Source organism: Pungitius pungitius, chromosome 6 (assembly GCF_949316345.1).
Source record: "Pungitius pungitius chromosome 6, fPunPun2.1, whole genome shotgun sequence".
Taxonomy (NCBI): Eukaryota; Metazoa; Chordata; class Actinopteri; order Perciformes; family Gasterosteidae; genus Pungitius; species Pungitius pungitius.
The window spans coordinates 2613474-2629301 of record NC_084905.1 but is presented as its reverse complement, the minus strand read 5'-3'; the positions used below and the strand labels follow the sequence as shown (position 1 = coordinate 2629301).

General features: G+C 42.9%; 4 protein-coding genes across 6 annotated transcripts; 2 read left to right on the top strand and 2 right to left on the bottom strand.

Moving 5' to 3' along the window:
- Positions 1-126: 126 nt before the first annotated feature.
- Positions 127-1631, bottom strand: tmem17 (transmembrane protein 17). The gene is made up of 5 exons (XM_037451787.2): positions 1403-1631; positions 1152-1255; positions 614-727; positions 359-502; positions 127-263 (listed from the first exon to the last, which is right to left on the bottom strand). The coding sequence occupies exons 1-5, from the start codon at positions 1515-1517 to the stop codon at positions 186-188; spliced, it is 555 nt and encodes a 184-aa protein (XP_037307684.1). The 5' UTR covers positions 1518-1631; the 3' UTR covers positions 127-185.
- A 1450-nt stretch (positions 1632-3081) lies between these two features.
- On the top strand, positions 3082-7685 carry LOC119196622 (tripartite motif-containing protein 16-like). 2 transcript variants are annotated; one of them, XM_037452445.2, is made up of 7 exons: positions 3082-3129; positions 3308-4084; positions 4168-4263; positions 5286-5531; positions 5584-5737; positions 5849-5914; positions 6004-7685. In XM_037452445.2, the coding sequence occupies exons 2-7, from the start codon at positions 3512-3514 to the stop codon at positions 6525-6527; spliced, it is 1659 nt and encodes a 552-aa protein (XP_037308342.2). In that variant the 5' UTR covers positions 3082-3129; positions 3308-3511; the 3' UTR covers positions 6528-7685. The 2 variants fall into 2 exon arrangements, with proteins under 2 accessions (XP_037308342.2, XP_037308343.2); XM_037452446.2 differs by having other exon boundaries at positions 3089-4084; positions 4171-4263.
- A 64-nt stretch (positions 7686-7749) lies between these two features.
- slc15a5 (solute carrier family 15 member 5) lies at positions 7750-11925 on the bottom strand. The gene is made up of 10 exons (XM_037450490.2): positions 11561-11925; positions 11073-11445; positions 10252-10474; positions 9500-9669; positions 9185-9405; positions 8930-9116; positions 8587-8775; positions 8342-8473; positions 8135-8243; positions 7750-8056 (listed from the first exon to the last, which is right to left on the bottom strand). Exons 1-10 carry the CDS (start codon positions 11564-11566, stop codon positions 7915-7917), a joined length of 1752 nt encoding a protein of 583 aa, XP_037306387.2. The 5' UTR covers positions 11567-11925; the 3' UTR covers positions 7750-7914.
- Positions 11926-13105: 1180 nt separating this feature from the next.
- On the top strand, positions 13106-15742 carry ccdc34 (coiled-coil domain containing 34). Of its 2 annotated transcripts, none has more exons than XM_037451626.2 (7): positions 13106-13223; positions 13557-13828; positions 13986-14127; positions 14318-14425; positions 14535-14693; positions 14809-14938; positions 15141-15742. In XM_037451626.2, exons 2-7 carry the CDS (start codon positions 13563-13565, stop codon positions 15332-15334), a joined length of 999 nt encoding a protein of 332 aa, XP_037307523.2. In that variant the 5' UTR covers positions 13106-13223; positions 13557-13562; the 3' UTR covers positions 15335-15742. The 2 variants fall into 2 exon arrangements, with proteins under 2 accessions (XP_037307523.2, XP_037307524.2); XM_037451627.2 differs by lacking the exon at positions 13106-13223 and adding an exon at positions 13232-13428.
- Positions 15743-15828: the final 86 nt, after the last annotated feature.

Sequence of the window (15828 nt, the reverse complement as noted above, 5' to 3'; positions counted from 1 at the left end):
TTTTGTTTATTGTAATGCTACAAAAAAATCAATCAATCAATCAATCAAGTATTACAATTACAATAAAATATATAAAAATATATGTTCACATCTTTTTTTTCATTAATACTCATTTGTGCACAGTGAATGCAAAATGCCACACTAAAAGGTTACACTCTGTAGAAGGGGCATCGGCACTTCAGAATTCAGTCAAACTGTCGGAGATGGAATTGTCTTCCTGTGTGTCGGACCATGTGCCGGAGCGCCACAAAACCAGAGAGGGCCTGAGCATTCCAGAACAAAAACAATAAATATCTTTATAAAAACGTCATAATGCACATTTACTCGCATGCAGTTTGGAAATGGAATTTGACATTACCTGTGTGAGTATGAATATGGCGAGTACTATGTGAACACCTCTCTCCAGGGGTTGTATGAGAATGGCTTCATTGAAGAGCTGAAACAGGATTAGTGGAAACTGCAGCAGGATGCTGAGCAGCCAAAATCCAGCCAGCTCCGGGACCTTCACACAAACACAAGTATTACAGGAGTTACAATCTCTTGCAGTGTTTTTCGCTTCTTGTGTTGACATATTGTATTTACTGTATCTACGTTTCTGTGAGTGATGCATTACCTTTTCTTGCAGGTTACCAGAATAACCGAGGAAGAGTCTAATGGCCTCTATCAGAGTCATCAGGATGAGAACAGTGACGAGGATGAACTTGTAGTAGTCGGGCAGAGAAGGATACTGGTAGAAAGACAAATATATCAATTCAGTTAAATGAACTGAGCAACAATTAACATAATTTACTCAAATGCAGTTCACTTCGTTACACTTAGCGTATGGGGCGCCGTTTGTAAAATGTTGCACGTTCTAAAATCCTGCGCCGTTTAGATTTAACATTTACAAATGATATTTAACATTTAGATTAAACATTTATATTTATATTTAACAATTATACTACTTAACAACTTTGTGTTACTGACAAACATTGTACTTGGAAAAGCTGTTGCATGATTTTGTCTCCAAATGTTTGAAAAAGTGACGTATGAATTGGATTTTAGAACGTGCAACATTTTACGAACGGCGCCCCATATTAGCCATCATTTATTAAATGTTAACATCATTTAGCATCCTTCCCCTCCTCTCACTCTCCCTGTGCATGGCTTACCTTGAGTTGCAGCATTACAGTTTCGCTGATCCACCACAAGGGGAAGAACCACATGTTAAAGTACAAAGACATCTGGAGGTGGAGGCTAGACAGAACCCGCTTGTCTGTAAAACAAAGCAACGCCAGAAGCAACATTGGCTGTTAAACGATGCTAACTCGGCTCAATCCAGACATTTATCGTTATATCGATGGTTAACCACGTCATCCTCTGTGCTGATGCGTGAATATGGTTAGCTCCACTCGCAGTTTACCGTGGGGCAAAAACGTGTCATTTTCTTTTGCGGTGGTCCGAGCCCCGCTCTGGTCGAATAACACGTTCCGAGAAAAGTCCTCTAAACGCTTTCTGATGGCATCCGGTAGGTCCATCGTGTAAGCCGCTCTCTGATGAACACAAACATCACCAGAGACTAAACGCGACGCCTCTTCCTCACTGCGGACACTGCACGCTGACGTCGTCTCCTAGGATACCAACGAAATCTCGTACGGCGCTGAAATCTCGCAGGAATCTCGCGAGAGTTCCCTCGTTTTTTATAGAGTAGCTGTTTCATTTCCTGCCCTAAACGTTTATATAATACTATGTAGCTTATAATGGTACGCTTATGGTATAAGTAAGTAACCATCATTAGTTGTGTCTGTATGAATATTCCATGGAAAATGAATAGCGATATGATCCATTACAACTGTATTTAGTCACATAATATAGGCACCCTGAATACTTGTATTTAAAACATATAATATGATTAATATTATTATGATGGTCCATTTTATCGTAAAAACCATGAAAACGAAAACAAACTGTAAGCAGGAAAGGCGAACGGATAAAGCCTGTAAGTCACTCACACGCTTCGCTGTGGTTAAAGCCAAGAGCAAAGCTGTTTTAAGTGAAATAAACTGCATCTCCGCTGCCTCCATGGGCTCAAACGGGTGTTGAGAGAGGGCCTCCAACACCACCAATAGATCCCACAGAGGAACCAGGGCCCTGGAGACGGGGAGCTTACGGCGAGCACCTTTCATGAAGCGGCATACTCAAAGGTGCTGTCTTCTCACCAAAGCCCAAATAACAGCCTGAGATAGCCGCTAAATATCCTTTAATAGTAGAAAAAGCTTTGCCCTTGTCTACCAAATCCTGCAGGAAACACAGTAGGTCAACTACTGAACCCTGGAAAGGAATGGTGTGCCTAAGATGGCACCATTCCTCAAAAACCCGCCATTTACCGCTGTAACAGCTGCGGCCGCGGGTGAAAAACCGGCCCTGGGCACCTGCGGGGTGCGAGGTATGTGCCTTCGGGTCAAGCAGAGGTCAAAGGCTTCGCCCTCTTGTTTCCTGAGGGGGCTGGCCTCCATCATCTTTTCAAATGCAGGGCCAAACAGACCCTTAGGTGGGTCATAAGCTGCATCCATTACCTCTGCCTTCTGCACATCGCTGAGGCCAGAAAGATTCAGGTTGACTGTGGCAACATGAGGGGGCGGGGCCCCAGCACAGTCCGACCTGTCTGTCACTGACAGACGTGGTGTCAGTTAGAAAAAGAACATTGGTCTCTCCGTTTTTCGTCAAAAGCTGTGGCAAAAGTGGAAGTGGCCAGTCGCTTTCTCGTTTTTCGCTTTGAACCAAACAAGGAGACAGACTGACAACTTGTTACTTGTTAATCCCTTTTGGGGTTTTGCCCATAAAACGAAACTACGAAGCGTATCCGCTAAACCGGACGTACGTAGATTTCCACAATAAGAGTCAACGCAATGGAACGTTTGCATGCTGTCCGTACGCGACGCATGCGGTTACCAGGGCAACATTAGGAGAAAAGTTCATTAATCAATATAAATAAATAATCCTAGTCCGACAGGATGTGTTAGCACCAGTTGTTGACAACTCGGACACTCATTGGCTCTCGGCTCTGATATTTATTTTCCACGTATTGTGTTGCTTCAGTGAACGCAGAGTTCAATGAGACGCAGATTGAACGTGTTCACATCTCCACTAGTAGGTGGCAGAACCATAGATTTGATTATATTTAACTGTGTTCGTGTTATTTATCTGTTATTATCTATTTAATGCTGTCTATTTCATGTGATTTTAGGGTTCATTGCGTTGATTCTTCTTTTTGAAAATCTACCTACTTCCTGTTTATCGGCTACGTTTTGTATTTTCGTTTTTATAGGCAAACCACAAAAGGGATTCACGGAGTAAAAAGTTGTCAGTCCGTCTCGTTTATTGGTTCTGAACGAAGAACGAGAAAACGACTGCCCACTTGCGTTTTACCGCTTTTGATTTTTTGGTTTTTACGGTAAACGGGACTATCGAAAGGCGAAGCCACACCTTGAGAGTAAGTAAAAGTAACTGCCTCAGTCTGAGCAGAAGAAAAATGGATTACAGTCAGGAGACGATCGACTGCTGCATTTGTTTACAGACAATGGTTGATCCTGTGACGACGTCTTGTGGACACAGTTACTGTTCACAATGCATCAATGCCTTCTGGGATGAAAATAATAACAACGTCAGGAGTTACTTCTGCCCTCAGTGCAGGCATACTTTCTCATCCAGGCCCTTCCTGACGAAGAATACACTCCTGGCTTCCCTCCTGGAGGAGCGAGCACGGACAAATCATGCTGCTGCTGCTGCTTACACCTACGCTGCACCTGGTGACGTGCCATGTGATGCCTGCACAGGAAGAAAAAGAAAAGCTTGGATGTTCTGTCCCGGGTGTCAGGCCTCTTACTGTGAGACTCACCTGAAGCCTCACTTTGAGTTGGAACCGTTTAAAAAGCACAATCTGATTCAAGCCTCCACGGGGATCAGAGACAGAATCTGCGGACGTCATGGCCGACCTCTGGAGATTTTCTGCCGCTCGGATCAGCAGTTTGTATGCCCACTGTGTGTGGATGAGCACCAAGGTCATGACATGGGGACCGTTGCGGCAGAGACGCGTGAAGTGCAGGTAATTCACGTCACCCCAATGCTCAAGTCATTTGCAATGTCACTGAGGTTCTGAAAAATATCCTCCATCTGTATTTTCAACAGAAGCAGTTGGACCAAGGTAGGAAGGAAGTTGCGGACAGAGTGCAGGATTCAATGATGGAAATGGCCGAGCTGAGGAAGGCAGCAGACCGTATTAGAGTGAGTGCAATCACACATACTTTTACCGCTATTTATAAATCTATTTCTTTACTTTCAAAGTGCTGATACAACATAGTCAATGTACACATTTGCTGTAATGTGCAGATAGAGCAAAAAGAGGTGTGAGCATGTGAAATGACTCTCTCTGAACGCATTCAACAGCAAAAATGATGGAAGATATTGGGCCTCTGACACTCTTATAATAATGCTGAAAACTAAATATATAATAGAAAGATTTGCATATTCAATTTAAACTCAATATCCATGCTACCAAACTATTTAGTTTACTAGAAGGTGTGTATCAGTTCATATTATGTCAAATGCAGTATGCCAAGAATAACAGTATGTTCCATATTATGGCGAGGTCATTTGTTCTGACTCTGCAAAAGCAAATCTTTACTGCTGATTTCTCAAAACTTTTTTTTGCATGTGACCTCTTAGATAATACTATTAATGCTACTATCATGTCTTTTTCTTCCACTGCCAGAGGCTGGTTAGCATAGATTAGTGTAAATGTCATGTACGGCTGGCGCAGCCAGGCAGGGAGGACTCAGAAACAAAAGTGCTCTTTAATACCCGCGGATCCAGGACTGACGTGCACCAACACCGTGCAACATTGAACAATGACGCAACGCGAGACAAGAGACTGACAGGGCTTAAGTACACCGGGGAGGTGCAGGTGATCGGACAGAGGGGAAGACAGGACAAGGCAGGAAGTGAAGTTACCCCAGGGACGCCAGAACATGAAACTACAAAATAAAGCCGGAAAAAAAGCCCAAACCGTGACAGAAAAGACTTGGAAAAAGGGGAGGATTTAGCTATAGTTGTGTGTTTTGCTTGTGATGGTTTTGTTAGATTATTTCCTGATTGACTGCATGCACAGACAAGCTTTCTATCTCCTCCGTAACCTGACTGTTATAACATTTTGTTTGAGCCTGTAGCCTGCATCGTTTGTAAATACTCCAACTAAAAAGAGACCTCCGTTACAACGGGACAAAAAGTGGAATCTTTTCCCCTTCAAGGATGCCGCCTGGACGTCGAGTGACGACATCGAGCGACTGTGTGCCGAACGCATCCGTATATTTGTCCGCTCCGTGGAGATGAAACGCTCTGCGATGAGGGCGAAGGTCGGAGAAGCAGAGAAAGCTGGAGTGGACTGGACCCACACTCATCTCGGCCAGCTGGAGCGTGAAGTGTTTGAGCTGAGGAAGAGGGAGCAAGAACTCCACCGACTTTCACTAACCGAGGACCCCATCAGGCTTCTGCAGGTGATTACATGTTGGGAGTCTCATAAAGTATATAACCATTTTACCTGTACAGGATTTCAGAGCACTGGGTGGCCTCCCTGTGTTCACAGACTCCCGTGAAAGACTCAACATGCTGACAAAGTTTACTGCCGCACAAACAGATCAATTGAAGAATATGTGCAGCAAAGAAAAAGAAGATCTATTCAGTCACTGTGACAAAAATATGCGTAATTAAGACCAATTTGGATATTTTAGCCTTGTAACAAAGTATTTGATGGTCTCTTTATTTCCTGTAGAATCATCAGTTAATTTTTGTTTTGTTTTGTTTGTTTCATCAGTGGCAGAAAGCCCATGTTTGCCTGAGAAAATCATTTCGAGGACACGTCTTTTAAACGGAAATAAAAGTAACCACAGTGTTAAATTGCTTCACACAAATATCAAGCACATAAAGCTCCATCAGCAAAATGACTGATGTTTCCTCATTCCCCCACAGACTTCACAGTGGAGGTGGATCCCAACACAGTGACTGCATGTCTTCACTTGTCCGAAACAAACAGGGAGATATCGTGGAGCGACAGGGACCAGGCTCATCCGGATCACCAGGACAGATTCACCTTCTACCAGCAGGCGCTGGCCGCAGTGGGCCTCGAGGAGAGCCACTACTGGGAGGCGGAGTGGGACGGTGGCATTGTCGACTTGGCCGTGTCATACAAAGGCATCGGAAGGAAAGGTTCGGGCAGCGCCTGCTGTTTCGGCCACAATGAGATCTCCTGGAAATTAAGCTGCTTACCGTTCGGCTGCACGTTCTGGCACAACGGTCTTCACAAAGGCCAGATTCCTCCGGTTCCCTCCCGCAGAGTGGGCATACACCTGGATAAGAAAGCAGGAACACTGAGCTTCTACAGTGTTTTAGACTCTCAAAGTGTAATACAGCTGCTCAAAATTAAGACCACATTCACTGAACCTCTCTATCCTGGGTTTTCTCTTGATTTAGGTTCAACACTGAGGATATGCTAATTCTAAGGCGTTTATATAATGGTGGGCACATGAGCTTCTACCATTTATGTTACAGGGACGGAAAAAGCGTAGATTGATTATAAACATGTTCTAAGTTATGCTATAGGACACTTGAATGCATCAAATGGTAATTAGAACATGCAGTATATCAGAATCATCTTCTGTTGTATTTTTTCATTTATTTACATTATTACATGTCATTTAACTGACGCTTTTATCCAAAGCGACTTACATTGCATTATAACGCATGCCTTACATTTTGCCTGGGGAGCAATTATTTCTCTTTAATGTTCTTAAAAACATAACCAAATACCTTTTTCAATTGTTTTTAATACTGGTAAAAGTCTATACATATAAGTCAGACACACAAAAAGAAATTGTGTCAACGTAAGACTGATGGTTGTGCCATATTTCCTCATTCTGTTCTTCATGCACTATAAAGGTGTCAAGGTTTGGGTCTGCTTCTTGTCTTATTTTGTAGTTTTCATGTCTCTTGTGTCCCTGGGTGACTTCACTTCCTGCCTTGTCTTGTCTTCCCCTGTGATTGTCTGCTGTGCCTGATCGTTTCCACCTGTGTTCAATCACCTGCACCTCCCTTGTGTATTTAAGCACTGTGAGTCTCTTGTCTTGTGTGGCGTCATTACATGTCAACGTTCATGTCAAGTAAGTCTATTTGTGTTTTCAAGTCCAGGTCCCTGTTTTTTGTCTGTTTTGTTTTTGCCTCCTTCTGGTCCTTTTTTTTGGTTGGAGTGATTTTGATTTCCAGTTTTTGACTATTAAAGTCCTTTTACTTTTCATCAACTCCGTCCTGCCTCCTTGCCCTCGACCCCGCGTCCTGACAAAAGGAATCATATTGCCTGGCTCTGAAAATCAGAGCACATTTTCAATTTGGTCATGAAGAAATTGTTTCCCTATATCTCATAACCTGATTTCTGTTTAATATCTCAGCTGTTTTGCATTGTCAGAATTCTTTTCCCTAATTTCCTTTTTTTGCTACTTGTTGGATGTTATAAAAGCAATTAAGTTTTGCTGTTTTAATCTTTGCTGATATTCCTCTGTGCTTTTACTTGACAAATGAAGAATTAAGAAATAATTAAATTGAGCTATAGTTGCTCTATTTTAACCAAGCCAAACAAATTACCGTGCTAATGACATTCATACATGTTTCATTTATTTGTTATTATTTGCAAAAGTATTTCAACACCATTCACTAAAATAGGGACAAGTTATATTCTGTTCATGAATTCCATTCTAACACCATGATTGTAAAACAACATACTTATGTTCATTCCAAGTACACCATTTTGTATAGTTCACAAACACTCAAACTTTGACATAACATGCAGCGCCAGCGCCACTAACTGTAGATATATAATAAAGAAGGCTATCATAAAATAGATTCGACCGATTGGTTTGTGTACGAGCAATCCACCGTGTCGTAGAACCGCAGACAGGCCTTGTAATGCAGCAGCTTCTCAGTCAGAGGGCTGATGGTCAGTGCTTTACCCTGCACAGTCAGGTCTTTGTACCTGGACAGCATCAGTGAGATGAGAATCATAACTTTTACATGCACGTGTTTTTGTGTATTATGAGATCGGTGGGCCTACCTGTTCGATACGCTCCAAAACACAAAGGTATTTACAGCCATCAGTGTGGCCAGGAGGAAGAAAAACCTCTCCAGATTCCCATCATGCAATATGCTTGGGTAAAAGTTTCCTGTAAACAAGTATCCAAGCATATCACCATCAGCGGCATTGTTTTTAAATCTGATTTCTGGGTCACTATTATCGTTGAAGTATGATTACTAATTTTACCTCCAGAAAGAAAGAACACCAGCTGAATGATGAAGGCTCCCAGAAAGCAGCCTCCTCCATAGGACAGAGTGAGGAAGTGCAGGGAGATCCCCCTGATGTGGCTCGGTGTCAGTTGGAAAGATATGAGGGAACCTGCCAAAGAGGAAGAGAAAGCAGAACAGTTTGATCCCGCTGCTATTTTTTGCCAATTTGGGCCAAATTGATAAATTAGAGGAAATCATGGAGACCATAATTCTGTCACATACATGCGGGAGTGACGAGAGCCTCCGCGAGACCCAGCAGGATGTACTGAGGAGCCAGCCGGAAACACGGCATGGATGACACTTGCAGAACTCTTCCAGACAGGGTCTGCTCCACCAGAGGGTATGACTTCCTCTGCAGCTCAGACAAACCGGCCACCAGGACCGATAGGGTGGCACACGCATGGCCCAAAGCTGGAAGGGGAGGATGGACAGGGAGGGGTGATGAGAGGGGGGCTGCAGAATAATAACAGAGGGGGGGATAGAGGGAGGATGAAAGAGGCAGAAGAGCGAGAGTTAGAACGGTGTGTGCATTAGTGCGGGCGTGCATGCACACACAGATACTCACTGATGACTTTTGCAGGGGCCAGAGGAGTTCTTTCTTTAGAGAGGTAACAAGTGGTTACACATTCAATTAGTGGCGCCAAGAGCAGCAGGGGGAGGATACTGATCACGTTCATGGCGCCGATGGGCCACAGGAGGTTGTTGAGGTGAAGTTTTGAGTTCATTGTCTGTATGTAGTAACCTGAGGGAATCTGCGGAAAACATCATGATACATTTTCATGCTCCGTATTAAAGACCCCTAATATTCCCAGTGACCTACCTGTGTGATGCAGGCTCTGTAAAGCAGCTGAAGGCCATAAAGGGGGAAGAGCTTGGCCAGCACTTTGACATTTTCAACATGTGTTTCGCTGTAGCGGCCGCCATTGTTCTCCTTGGCGCGGTCCAGCCAAGAGACCACATCCCCACTCAGGTGACGATAGTGAAGGCAGCACATCTTCAGAGAGTTCAAGAAAATTCCCAATGTGGTCAACAATGATCCACCTGCAGTTTGACAGACACACAAAGGAACAGAACTAAGTGTGGGTGGCACCGTATGCCTGTTTCTATGTCTCCCTCTTTTTTTTGTGTGCGTTACCTTTCTTCGGTTTGTAGGTGAGTTTGTTCCGCATCATGTGTATCGCGATCAGAGCCAGCAGCACAGAGGTGAAGGGGATAAGGAAGCCCAGATTTTTTCCCACAGACTGCTGGATGTAAGCAATCCCCAAAAATACAACAGTGGAATTCAGGTTGACCAACCAGTAGAACCTAAACATGAATAAGAAACCAATATCACTTCCTCTCATGAACATTGTTTATGCGGATGTTACCAAATAACACATCAATGTCAATCTACTCAGAACGAATGCTAAATACATTGTTTTTTAGTGCGAGGGATGGCCACAATTGCACTACATCTCAGTGAAATGATCTACAGGCATTCATGGTCCGCAGAAGTAGTTACCTTACCTGCAGTGCCACCATGATGTTGCATTTTTGTTTTTTTAGTGATCTATATGGACAGGCGTTTTTTTTGCAGCATTTTGTAACGTACATGTTCCCTTAAAGATGAACTGAATTAACTCATGAACTCATGATGTTCTGACTTTTCGTCTAGCATCATGCTAAGGCCACTTTAATGTCGAATTGACTCCACAATCGCCCAAGCCTCACCTGAGGGCCATTTGATTTCTTACTTTTCCATAATTAACCAAGCACTGCTTGTCTCTTGTCTCCGTTTAGATGCCATAATGGACCTCAGATGATGATGAACGATATCAATGGACAGTTTGTAGCGTGATGATTAACCAACTAAGGAAACGATTGTAATCACACGGCAACACCGCTCACCAGTTGAAGAAGGACAGGAGCCGGTGCTGATTGTAGCCCTGCAGGCTGTAGGCTCCCATGGGACAGAGGATGGCCCGGATGCCACCGATACCCAGAGCAGCAGCCAGGAGGCCGACGTAGAACAAGATTTGCTGCTCCCGAGGTTCCAGCTGGTGCGTCATGTGATGAGTGTCAATGTAGAAATCTTCAAACGGGAATGCCACCACGGGCAGCATGGCTGTGCCTACGCAGCACAAGTGGCAGGTGGACGTTATGGTGGTTGCAGCTAGATTCCCAGCAGGAGTGTGACTTCACAGAAGCAGAGCCATGACTAAGCACTTTAACAGAACTACTGACGCTTGTGAAATGAGCTCACATTAAAGGTTAGGATGTGTCACAACTTTCTTGTTCATGTCCCAGATAAATATCTTGTCTCTTAACTGTGCTGATTTGAGCTTCATCACAGTAAATTACGTCTCTCCTTATAACAGATATAAAGTATAGTCTTATAATAGATTTCATCACAGCAACACATATTAAGTGTGACTTAACAAAGAAAGGACAGAAAGCACACAAGTAGAGCATTCAATCTAAATCCAAACAATGAGTTATACTGCAAGAAAATGCAATTGCATTCAGCCTTTTATATTATTCCCTTTTTTACATTAAGCCATCTATATTTACACGAAATGCCACACCAATTTGCATACAGTACATAAAATGCATTTTTGTTGACCGTCACTAGCGTTACACGGTACGCATTCAGTTGTGCTTCTGAGCGTGGTGTATTATCAGAAGGTGCCTCACATCAGACAACATGTATTCCATTAACTGCATCTTACCAAAGAAATGAAGGAAAGCACACAAGTAGAGCACCTTGCTCCTTCCCAGGCAGGTCTCTGCAAACCACCCAACCAGAACCGGGGTCAGGGTGCTGGCTCCTATGAAGCACAGGTTGACCGTAGCAGCCAGGTAGTTATCGTAGCCCAGCTTCACCGTGCAGAAGAGAATCGTGTTGCAGACAATGCCAAAAAAAGTGAATCTCTCACACAGCTCCACAAGCAGCACACAGATGATAACTTGGAGCTTCTTGCGGGACTTCCTTAGTGGTCTAGAGTCCGGAAGAGGGTGGTGGGAGAGTCCGCGCCGTCGGCCTCTGCGCTCTGGCAGTCTCTGAGAGTCTCCTGTCACCATACCACCTGGCCTGTGAGCTGGCTGGAGAGTCAGTAAGGGACCATGTGGAGCTCTGAATGAGGAACCCTGCCCATCGAACAACGGAATCCCTCACCCTGGTGTGACTCTGGAGACACGTTGGATCGGACACACCTACCTGCATTCTGCACGGGGAGGCTGCTGATTATCCTCCCGTGTCATGATCTTACTCAGAACTGCGGACGCCACACAGAGAACTGACACATCCTAGAAAATAGCATTCAGGAGGAGTGATATTTCTGTGATTACCAGCAAGATACAGACATGCGGTTTCTTTTTAGTAACAACTTATTGAGACCAGTGATGCTCAGCGAGTGCGATTGTACTATACTTGAGTAGAAATATTTCTTTTTATGCCACTTATTTTATAACTTGCGTAACTAGTAACCTTTCAGATCCAGAATATCACTACAAATATTATCAACAGCTATATTATCACAGGCATAGTTGTAATTCGGCCACAACTATAAATATGTAAGTAATTCCAAGCCATTAACAAAAAATAAAGTAATACATATAATAGCTGTAATAGACGTAACCCATTATGTATAGTTTTACTTTTGATACGTCCATTGACTTTATCGTTCTCTACATTTACGTTTCTGAAGTTTTGGAGGCAGGTTTTTGTAATGTTAACTAATGAGTATTTCTTCCACAACTGATACAGAGTTACCACAATCTAGCTGCACTTGGTTTGAAGCTTTAATCGAAATCATCTTAATCTAAATACTTGTTGAGCGTCTACAAAGTAACAGGCTGGATGATAATCAATAATTCAAGGATACTGTATAACAGTGGGCTTTAGCATTAAGCGACAATCAACGAGACAGCAAATCAATTTAGAGCTGCAAGTAATTACAAACACTCACAAAATGCCACACGTCTTTGTGAAAGCAGCTCTCCAGTGAGCTCAATTTAGAACACCAGCTGGTAATTAAACTGATAATGTTGAGTGGGAGTGAGACAGAGTGCACAGACAGGTCAACTTAAACTGGATCGGGGCTGCTATAGAGAATACATTCCCGTTGTTATATAGGGTGAACTTAGTCACTGGAGAACAATAAAGACACACAACCCAGCTAAGCACTGAACGGAATAACACCGGTATAAACAGTTAAAACCGTGGGAGAAAAATATCTGACTTTTATTTATTTTTTTATCACAAACTAAATGTCTTTCCTGGAGCTTTTTTTTATTAAGAAACATGATCTGTAGTTGATATAGCTTTTTGCAAGCTAATATGGAAAGTAGTCAGTGGCCTTGCTCATGAAGTGGAAGATTTCTGCAGGCTTGAGTATTCTTTTAAGGTGTTAAAAAGTTCATGGTAAATTTAAAAAAATAATTCCAATTTCATTGAATTCAACTACCATTGGAAATGTATTATCAGTCATAATTCACAAAACAACCTTAAGCTTATAAGCTGCACCTCCAATTAGGTTGCATTCAAATATACAATATTTTATATGAAAGTAGCAATTATATAATCCAAATCAAAGATGGTAATGAGTGACAAGCCCCTTATATGATTCCCTTTATTTTATACCTTTATTATTATTTTACATTTTGCCATGTTTATATTTGACGTCACATTAAATGCTATACTATTTGAATAGTAGCCAAAAATAAAGTTTTTGCTGCAGACGAAGTACAGACTATTTGTGTCGGGCGTCACTATGGTTACAAGCTAGCTTCGGGACGCGGTGTATCATGGGAGATAAAGCTGCTAATCAGTTCCAGCGGTGGTGAAAAAGCTACACACAAGAGCGTTATCTGCGAAAAAGGTTGTTTATCAAATGTCCGTAGTTATTTCATAAGCGAGAGACACCGCACACGTGGACTGCGGAGCTCCCTTGATGAATAGTTTGTACTAAACAGTCGTAGCACGTTAGATAATAATCAAGTCCCTTTGGGTGCTAACGTTAGCCCCACTTTGCTAACCGTTAAAACGAGCAGTTGAGAGATGAGCATCGGCTCACGTTAGCGTTAGTAAGTAGTAGTATTTGTTAGTACTTTGTGTTACTGAAACGTTGCATAGGTTCGGACGATATCACACAACAAGCAAAGAGCAAACATGATGTAAGTAAAACAAATCACATGTGTTTTGTTTTCAACAGCTAGCGATGTCTGGGGGGCGGATGCCGAACTGTCCTTCCTCTGTGTCCAAAGGCTTCAGCTCCACCCCGGTCAAAACGGGCCAGGGGAAAGACTTCAACACGCCGAAGTGCTTGGACGACGGCGTCCTGACCGACGACGAAGACACATTCTCTCTGCTTTCTCCCATCTATCACGACAGTTTTGACAGCGATGAAGACCTGGAGCCCAGCCCAGCACGGCTGACTTCCCCCGGACGGAGCGAGCACTGCGGACCCAGCGCTTCACCAGCCAGGCGAGGAGGCATCTTTTTATTTCTTATTACACAAACAACAACAACAAGGTCTTCTCCCTCCAGGAACCCGATAAATGAGCTCCGAGGAGGCATCTTCTAAGCTTAAAACAAAACGCATACAGGACAACATGTATAATGTTTTATTGTTGTGTTACAGCTGTGAGCTACCAAGAAGCCCTTCAGTGCAGCTGCCGAATGCTTTGGAGCCCGCGCGGGGACCCTTTCTCAGTGCATGGGAGATGTGGCTGGTGAACAAAGCCAAAGAAGACCGTTCCAAACTGGAAAAACAAGCAGATGAGGCAAAATACGGTTTACATGCATATATCTCTGTATTTCTGCAGCAATTACTATTGTTATTTACATAGCTCGTATTGTGTACATACAGCTAGGCACACCTTTTATATATTTTGTACTTCCAAAAATACATTCTTATTGTATTTGGTCTGACTCTCAGTACAACATTTTGTGCTGATCTATTAAAAACATTAGGAGCAGTTAAGGAAGGAAATAAAAGAACAACAAGAAAGGCAGCGGGAACAGAAAAAGATAGTAATGGAAAAGAAGATCCAAGAGTGGCTACAGATGAAAATGAAACAGGTAGGCTTCGGCTACTTAACAGTCAGCAAAACTGTGTTTACTTACAAAGTAATGCCACACTTTCAAATGCTGACCTCTTTGTCATTTGGTTTTTTTCATGCAATTCCAGGAGAAACAGGAGCACCTCACAAAACTGAGCAAGGAGGAGGAAGAGATACAAAGGCAGCTGGAGAAACGGAGGGAGACAGAACAGAAAGCTCAACAAAAGTACAAAGTCTGGCTGCAGAAGAAGAACCAAGAAAAATTGGAGTTGGAGAAGAAGGAGAAAGTAATGTTGATTATTTTCATTCGTTATTCAGCTTCAATAAAGATATTTAAATGTTTTTTTTTTTTGACAAGCAGAAGCAGCAGAGCAATTCTGATGGATCCCTTTATCTTGACAGGAGGCGGCTGCCCTGAAGGAGGAGCAGGAGCGAGAGCGCCACAAGAGGGCAGAGGAGAAGTTTAAGGACTGGGTGGCAAAAGCCAACAAAAAAAGCGGAGCAACTCCCAAATCACCTTGCTACCCAACAAGTAAAGTCATCTAAGTCATCTGGAAATGATAAACGGGGCGTACTTAATTTTGGTCTAACTCACACCATATAGTTGATAGAATGTGAGCAGTATAATTCAAGGTTTGCCTCAGGCCAAATTAAATGTCATTGTATTTATTAATTGAATTTGGCCAGCTAATATTTGTTATGTATCATTTTTCTATTGCTTTGATTTCTTCCAGGTCCCTACGACACATCACACACATCCCCCAGCTTCTACAATCCAATCCCCTGGAGGCCCATTCACGTCCCTCCTCAGGAAATCACACCAAATAAGACTCCTGTCAAGAAACGTCAGAAACAACCAAAATGCCAACAAAGCCCCAGCGCCGCTTCAAGGCAGAGGAACTGTGCCAGTGCAGCACAGAGAAGATGACACAGCAGGCTGAGGTGACTCGTGCGGTGGCTTAGTTACGGATCAAATAGGATGTCATCACTTGTCACACACTCCAATACAGCTCCTGAGACGAGACTCTGCTGAATCACAGAAACATTTCTGTTCCTTAATATGAATGTGGCAGTTTAGCCACCATATCTTTATTTGTTTACTACAGTGTTGTACACTGAGGTAATGTTTTAATACTGCAGTAACTCAAATGTATTTGTACAAAGTGATGTAAGGAGATCTGCATTTTGGGGAATTAAAAGATTGTAATTTGATACCACTGTAAAGTGCAGCATAAATGTTGTTGTGGTCAGAGATCCAAAATCCTGGAGTTTTAGTTTTATCTTGTGCATTTTATCAATTTACTGTTTGCCTAAAAAAGAGACATTATCAAAGTTTTTCCCTGTTGTGCTCTTCTCATTTGTTCCATCACTAAACCGTCAACAAAACCACATTTCGTGGCATTTAATAAGGCACAGCCACAC

Excerpts from the sequence above, each read along its gene's own strand:
- slc15a5 (XM_037450490.2), bottom strand. Across the intron at positions 9,117-9,184 it reads ACAGAGCCTGCATCACACAG|ATTCCCTCAGGTTACTACAT; the intron begins GTAGGTCACTGG and ends TGTTTTCCGCAG. Across the intron at positions 8,244-8,341 it reads GGTGTTCTTTCTTTCTGGAG|GAAACTTTTACCCAAGCATA; the intron begins GTAAAATTAGTA and ends ACTTGTTTACAG.
- ccdc34 (XM_037451626.2), top strand. The coding sequence starts at position 13,563 with ATGTCTGGGGGGCGGATGCCGAACTGTCCTTCCTCTGTGTCCAAAGGC. Across the intron at positions 14,694-14,808 it reads AGTTGGAGAAGAAGGAGAAA|GAGGCGGCTGCCCTGAAGGA; the intron begins GTAATGTTGATT and ends TTATCTTGACAG. Across the intron at positions 14,939-15,140 it reads ATCACCTTGCTACCCAACAA|GTCCCTACGACACATCACAC; the intron begins GTAAAGTCATCT and ends GATTTCTTCCAG.
- LOC119196622 (XM_037452445.2), top strand. The coding sequence starts at position 3,512 with ATGGATTACAGTCAGGAGACGATCGACTGCTGCATTTGTTTACAGACA. Across the intron at positions 4,085-4,167 it reads CAGAGACGCGTGAAGTGCAG|AAGCAGTTGGACCAAGGTAG; the intron begins GTAATTCACGTC and ends TATTTTCAACAG. Across the intron at positions 5,915-6,003 it reads TCTTTTAAACGGAAATAAAA|ACTTCACAGTGGAGGTGGAT; the intron begins GTAACCACAGTG and ends ATTCCCCCACAG.
- tmem17 (XM_037451787.2), bottom strand. The coding sequence starts at position 1,517 with ATGGACCTACCGGATGCCATCAGAAAGCGTTTAGAGGACTTTTCTCGG. Across the intron at positions 1,256-1,402 it reads TGACACGTTTTTGCCCCACG|ACAAGCGGGTTCTGTCTAGC; the intron begins GTAAACTGCGAG and ends TTTGTTTTACAG. Across the intron at positions 503-613 it reads CTGGTAACCTGCAAGAAAAG|GTCCCGGAGCTGGCTGGATT; the intron begins GTAATGCATCAC and ends GTTTGTGTGAAG.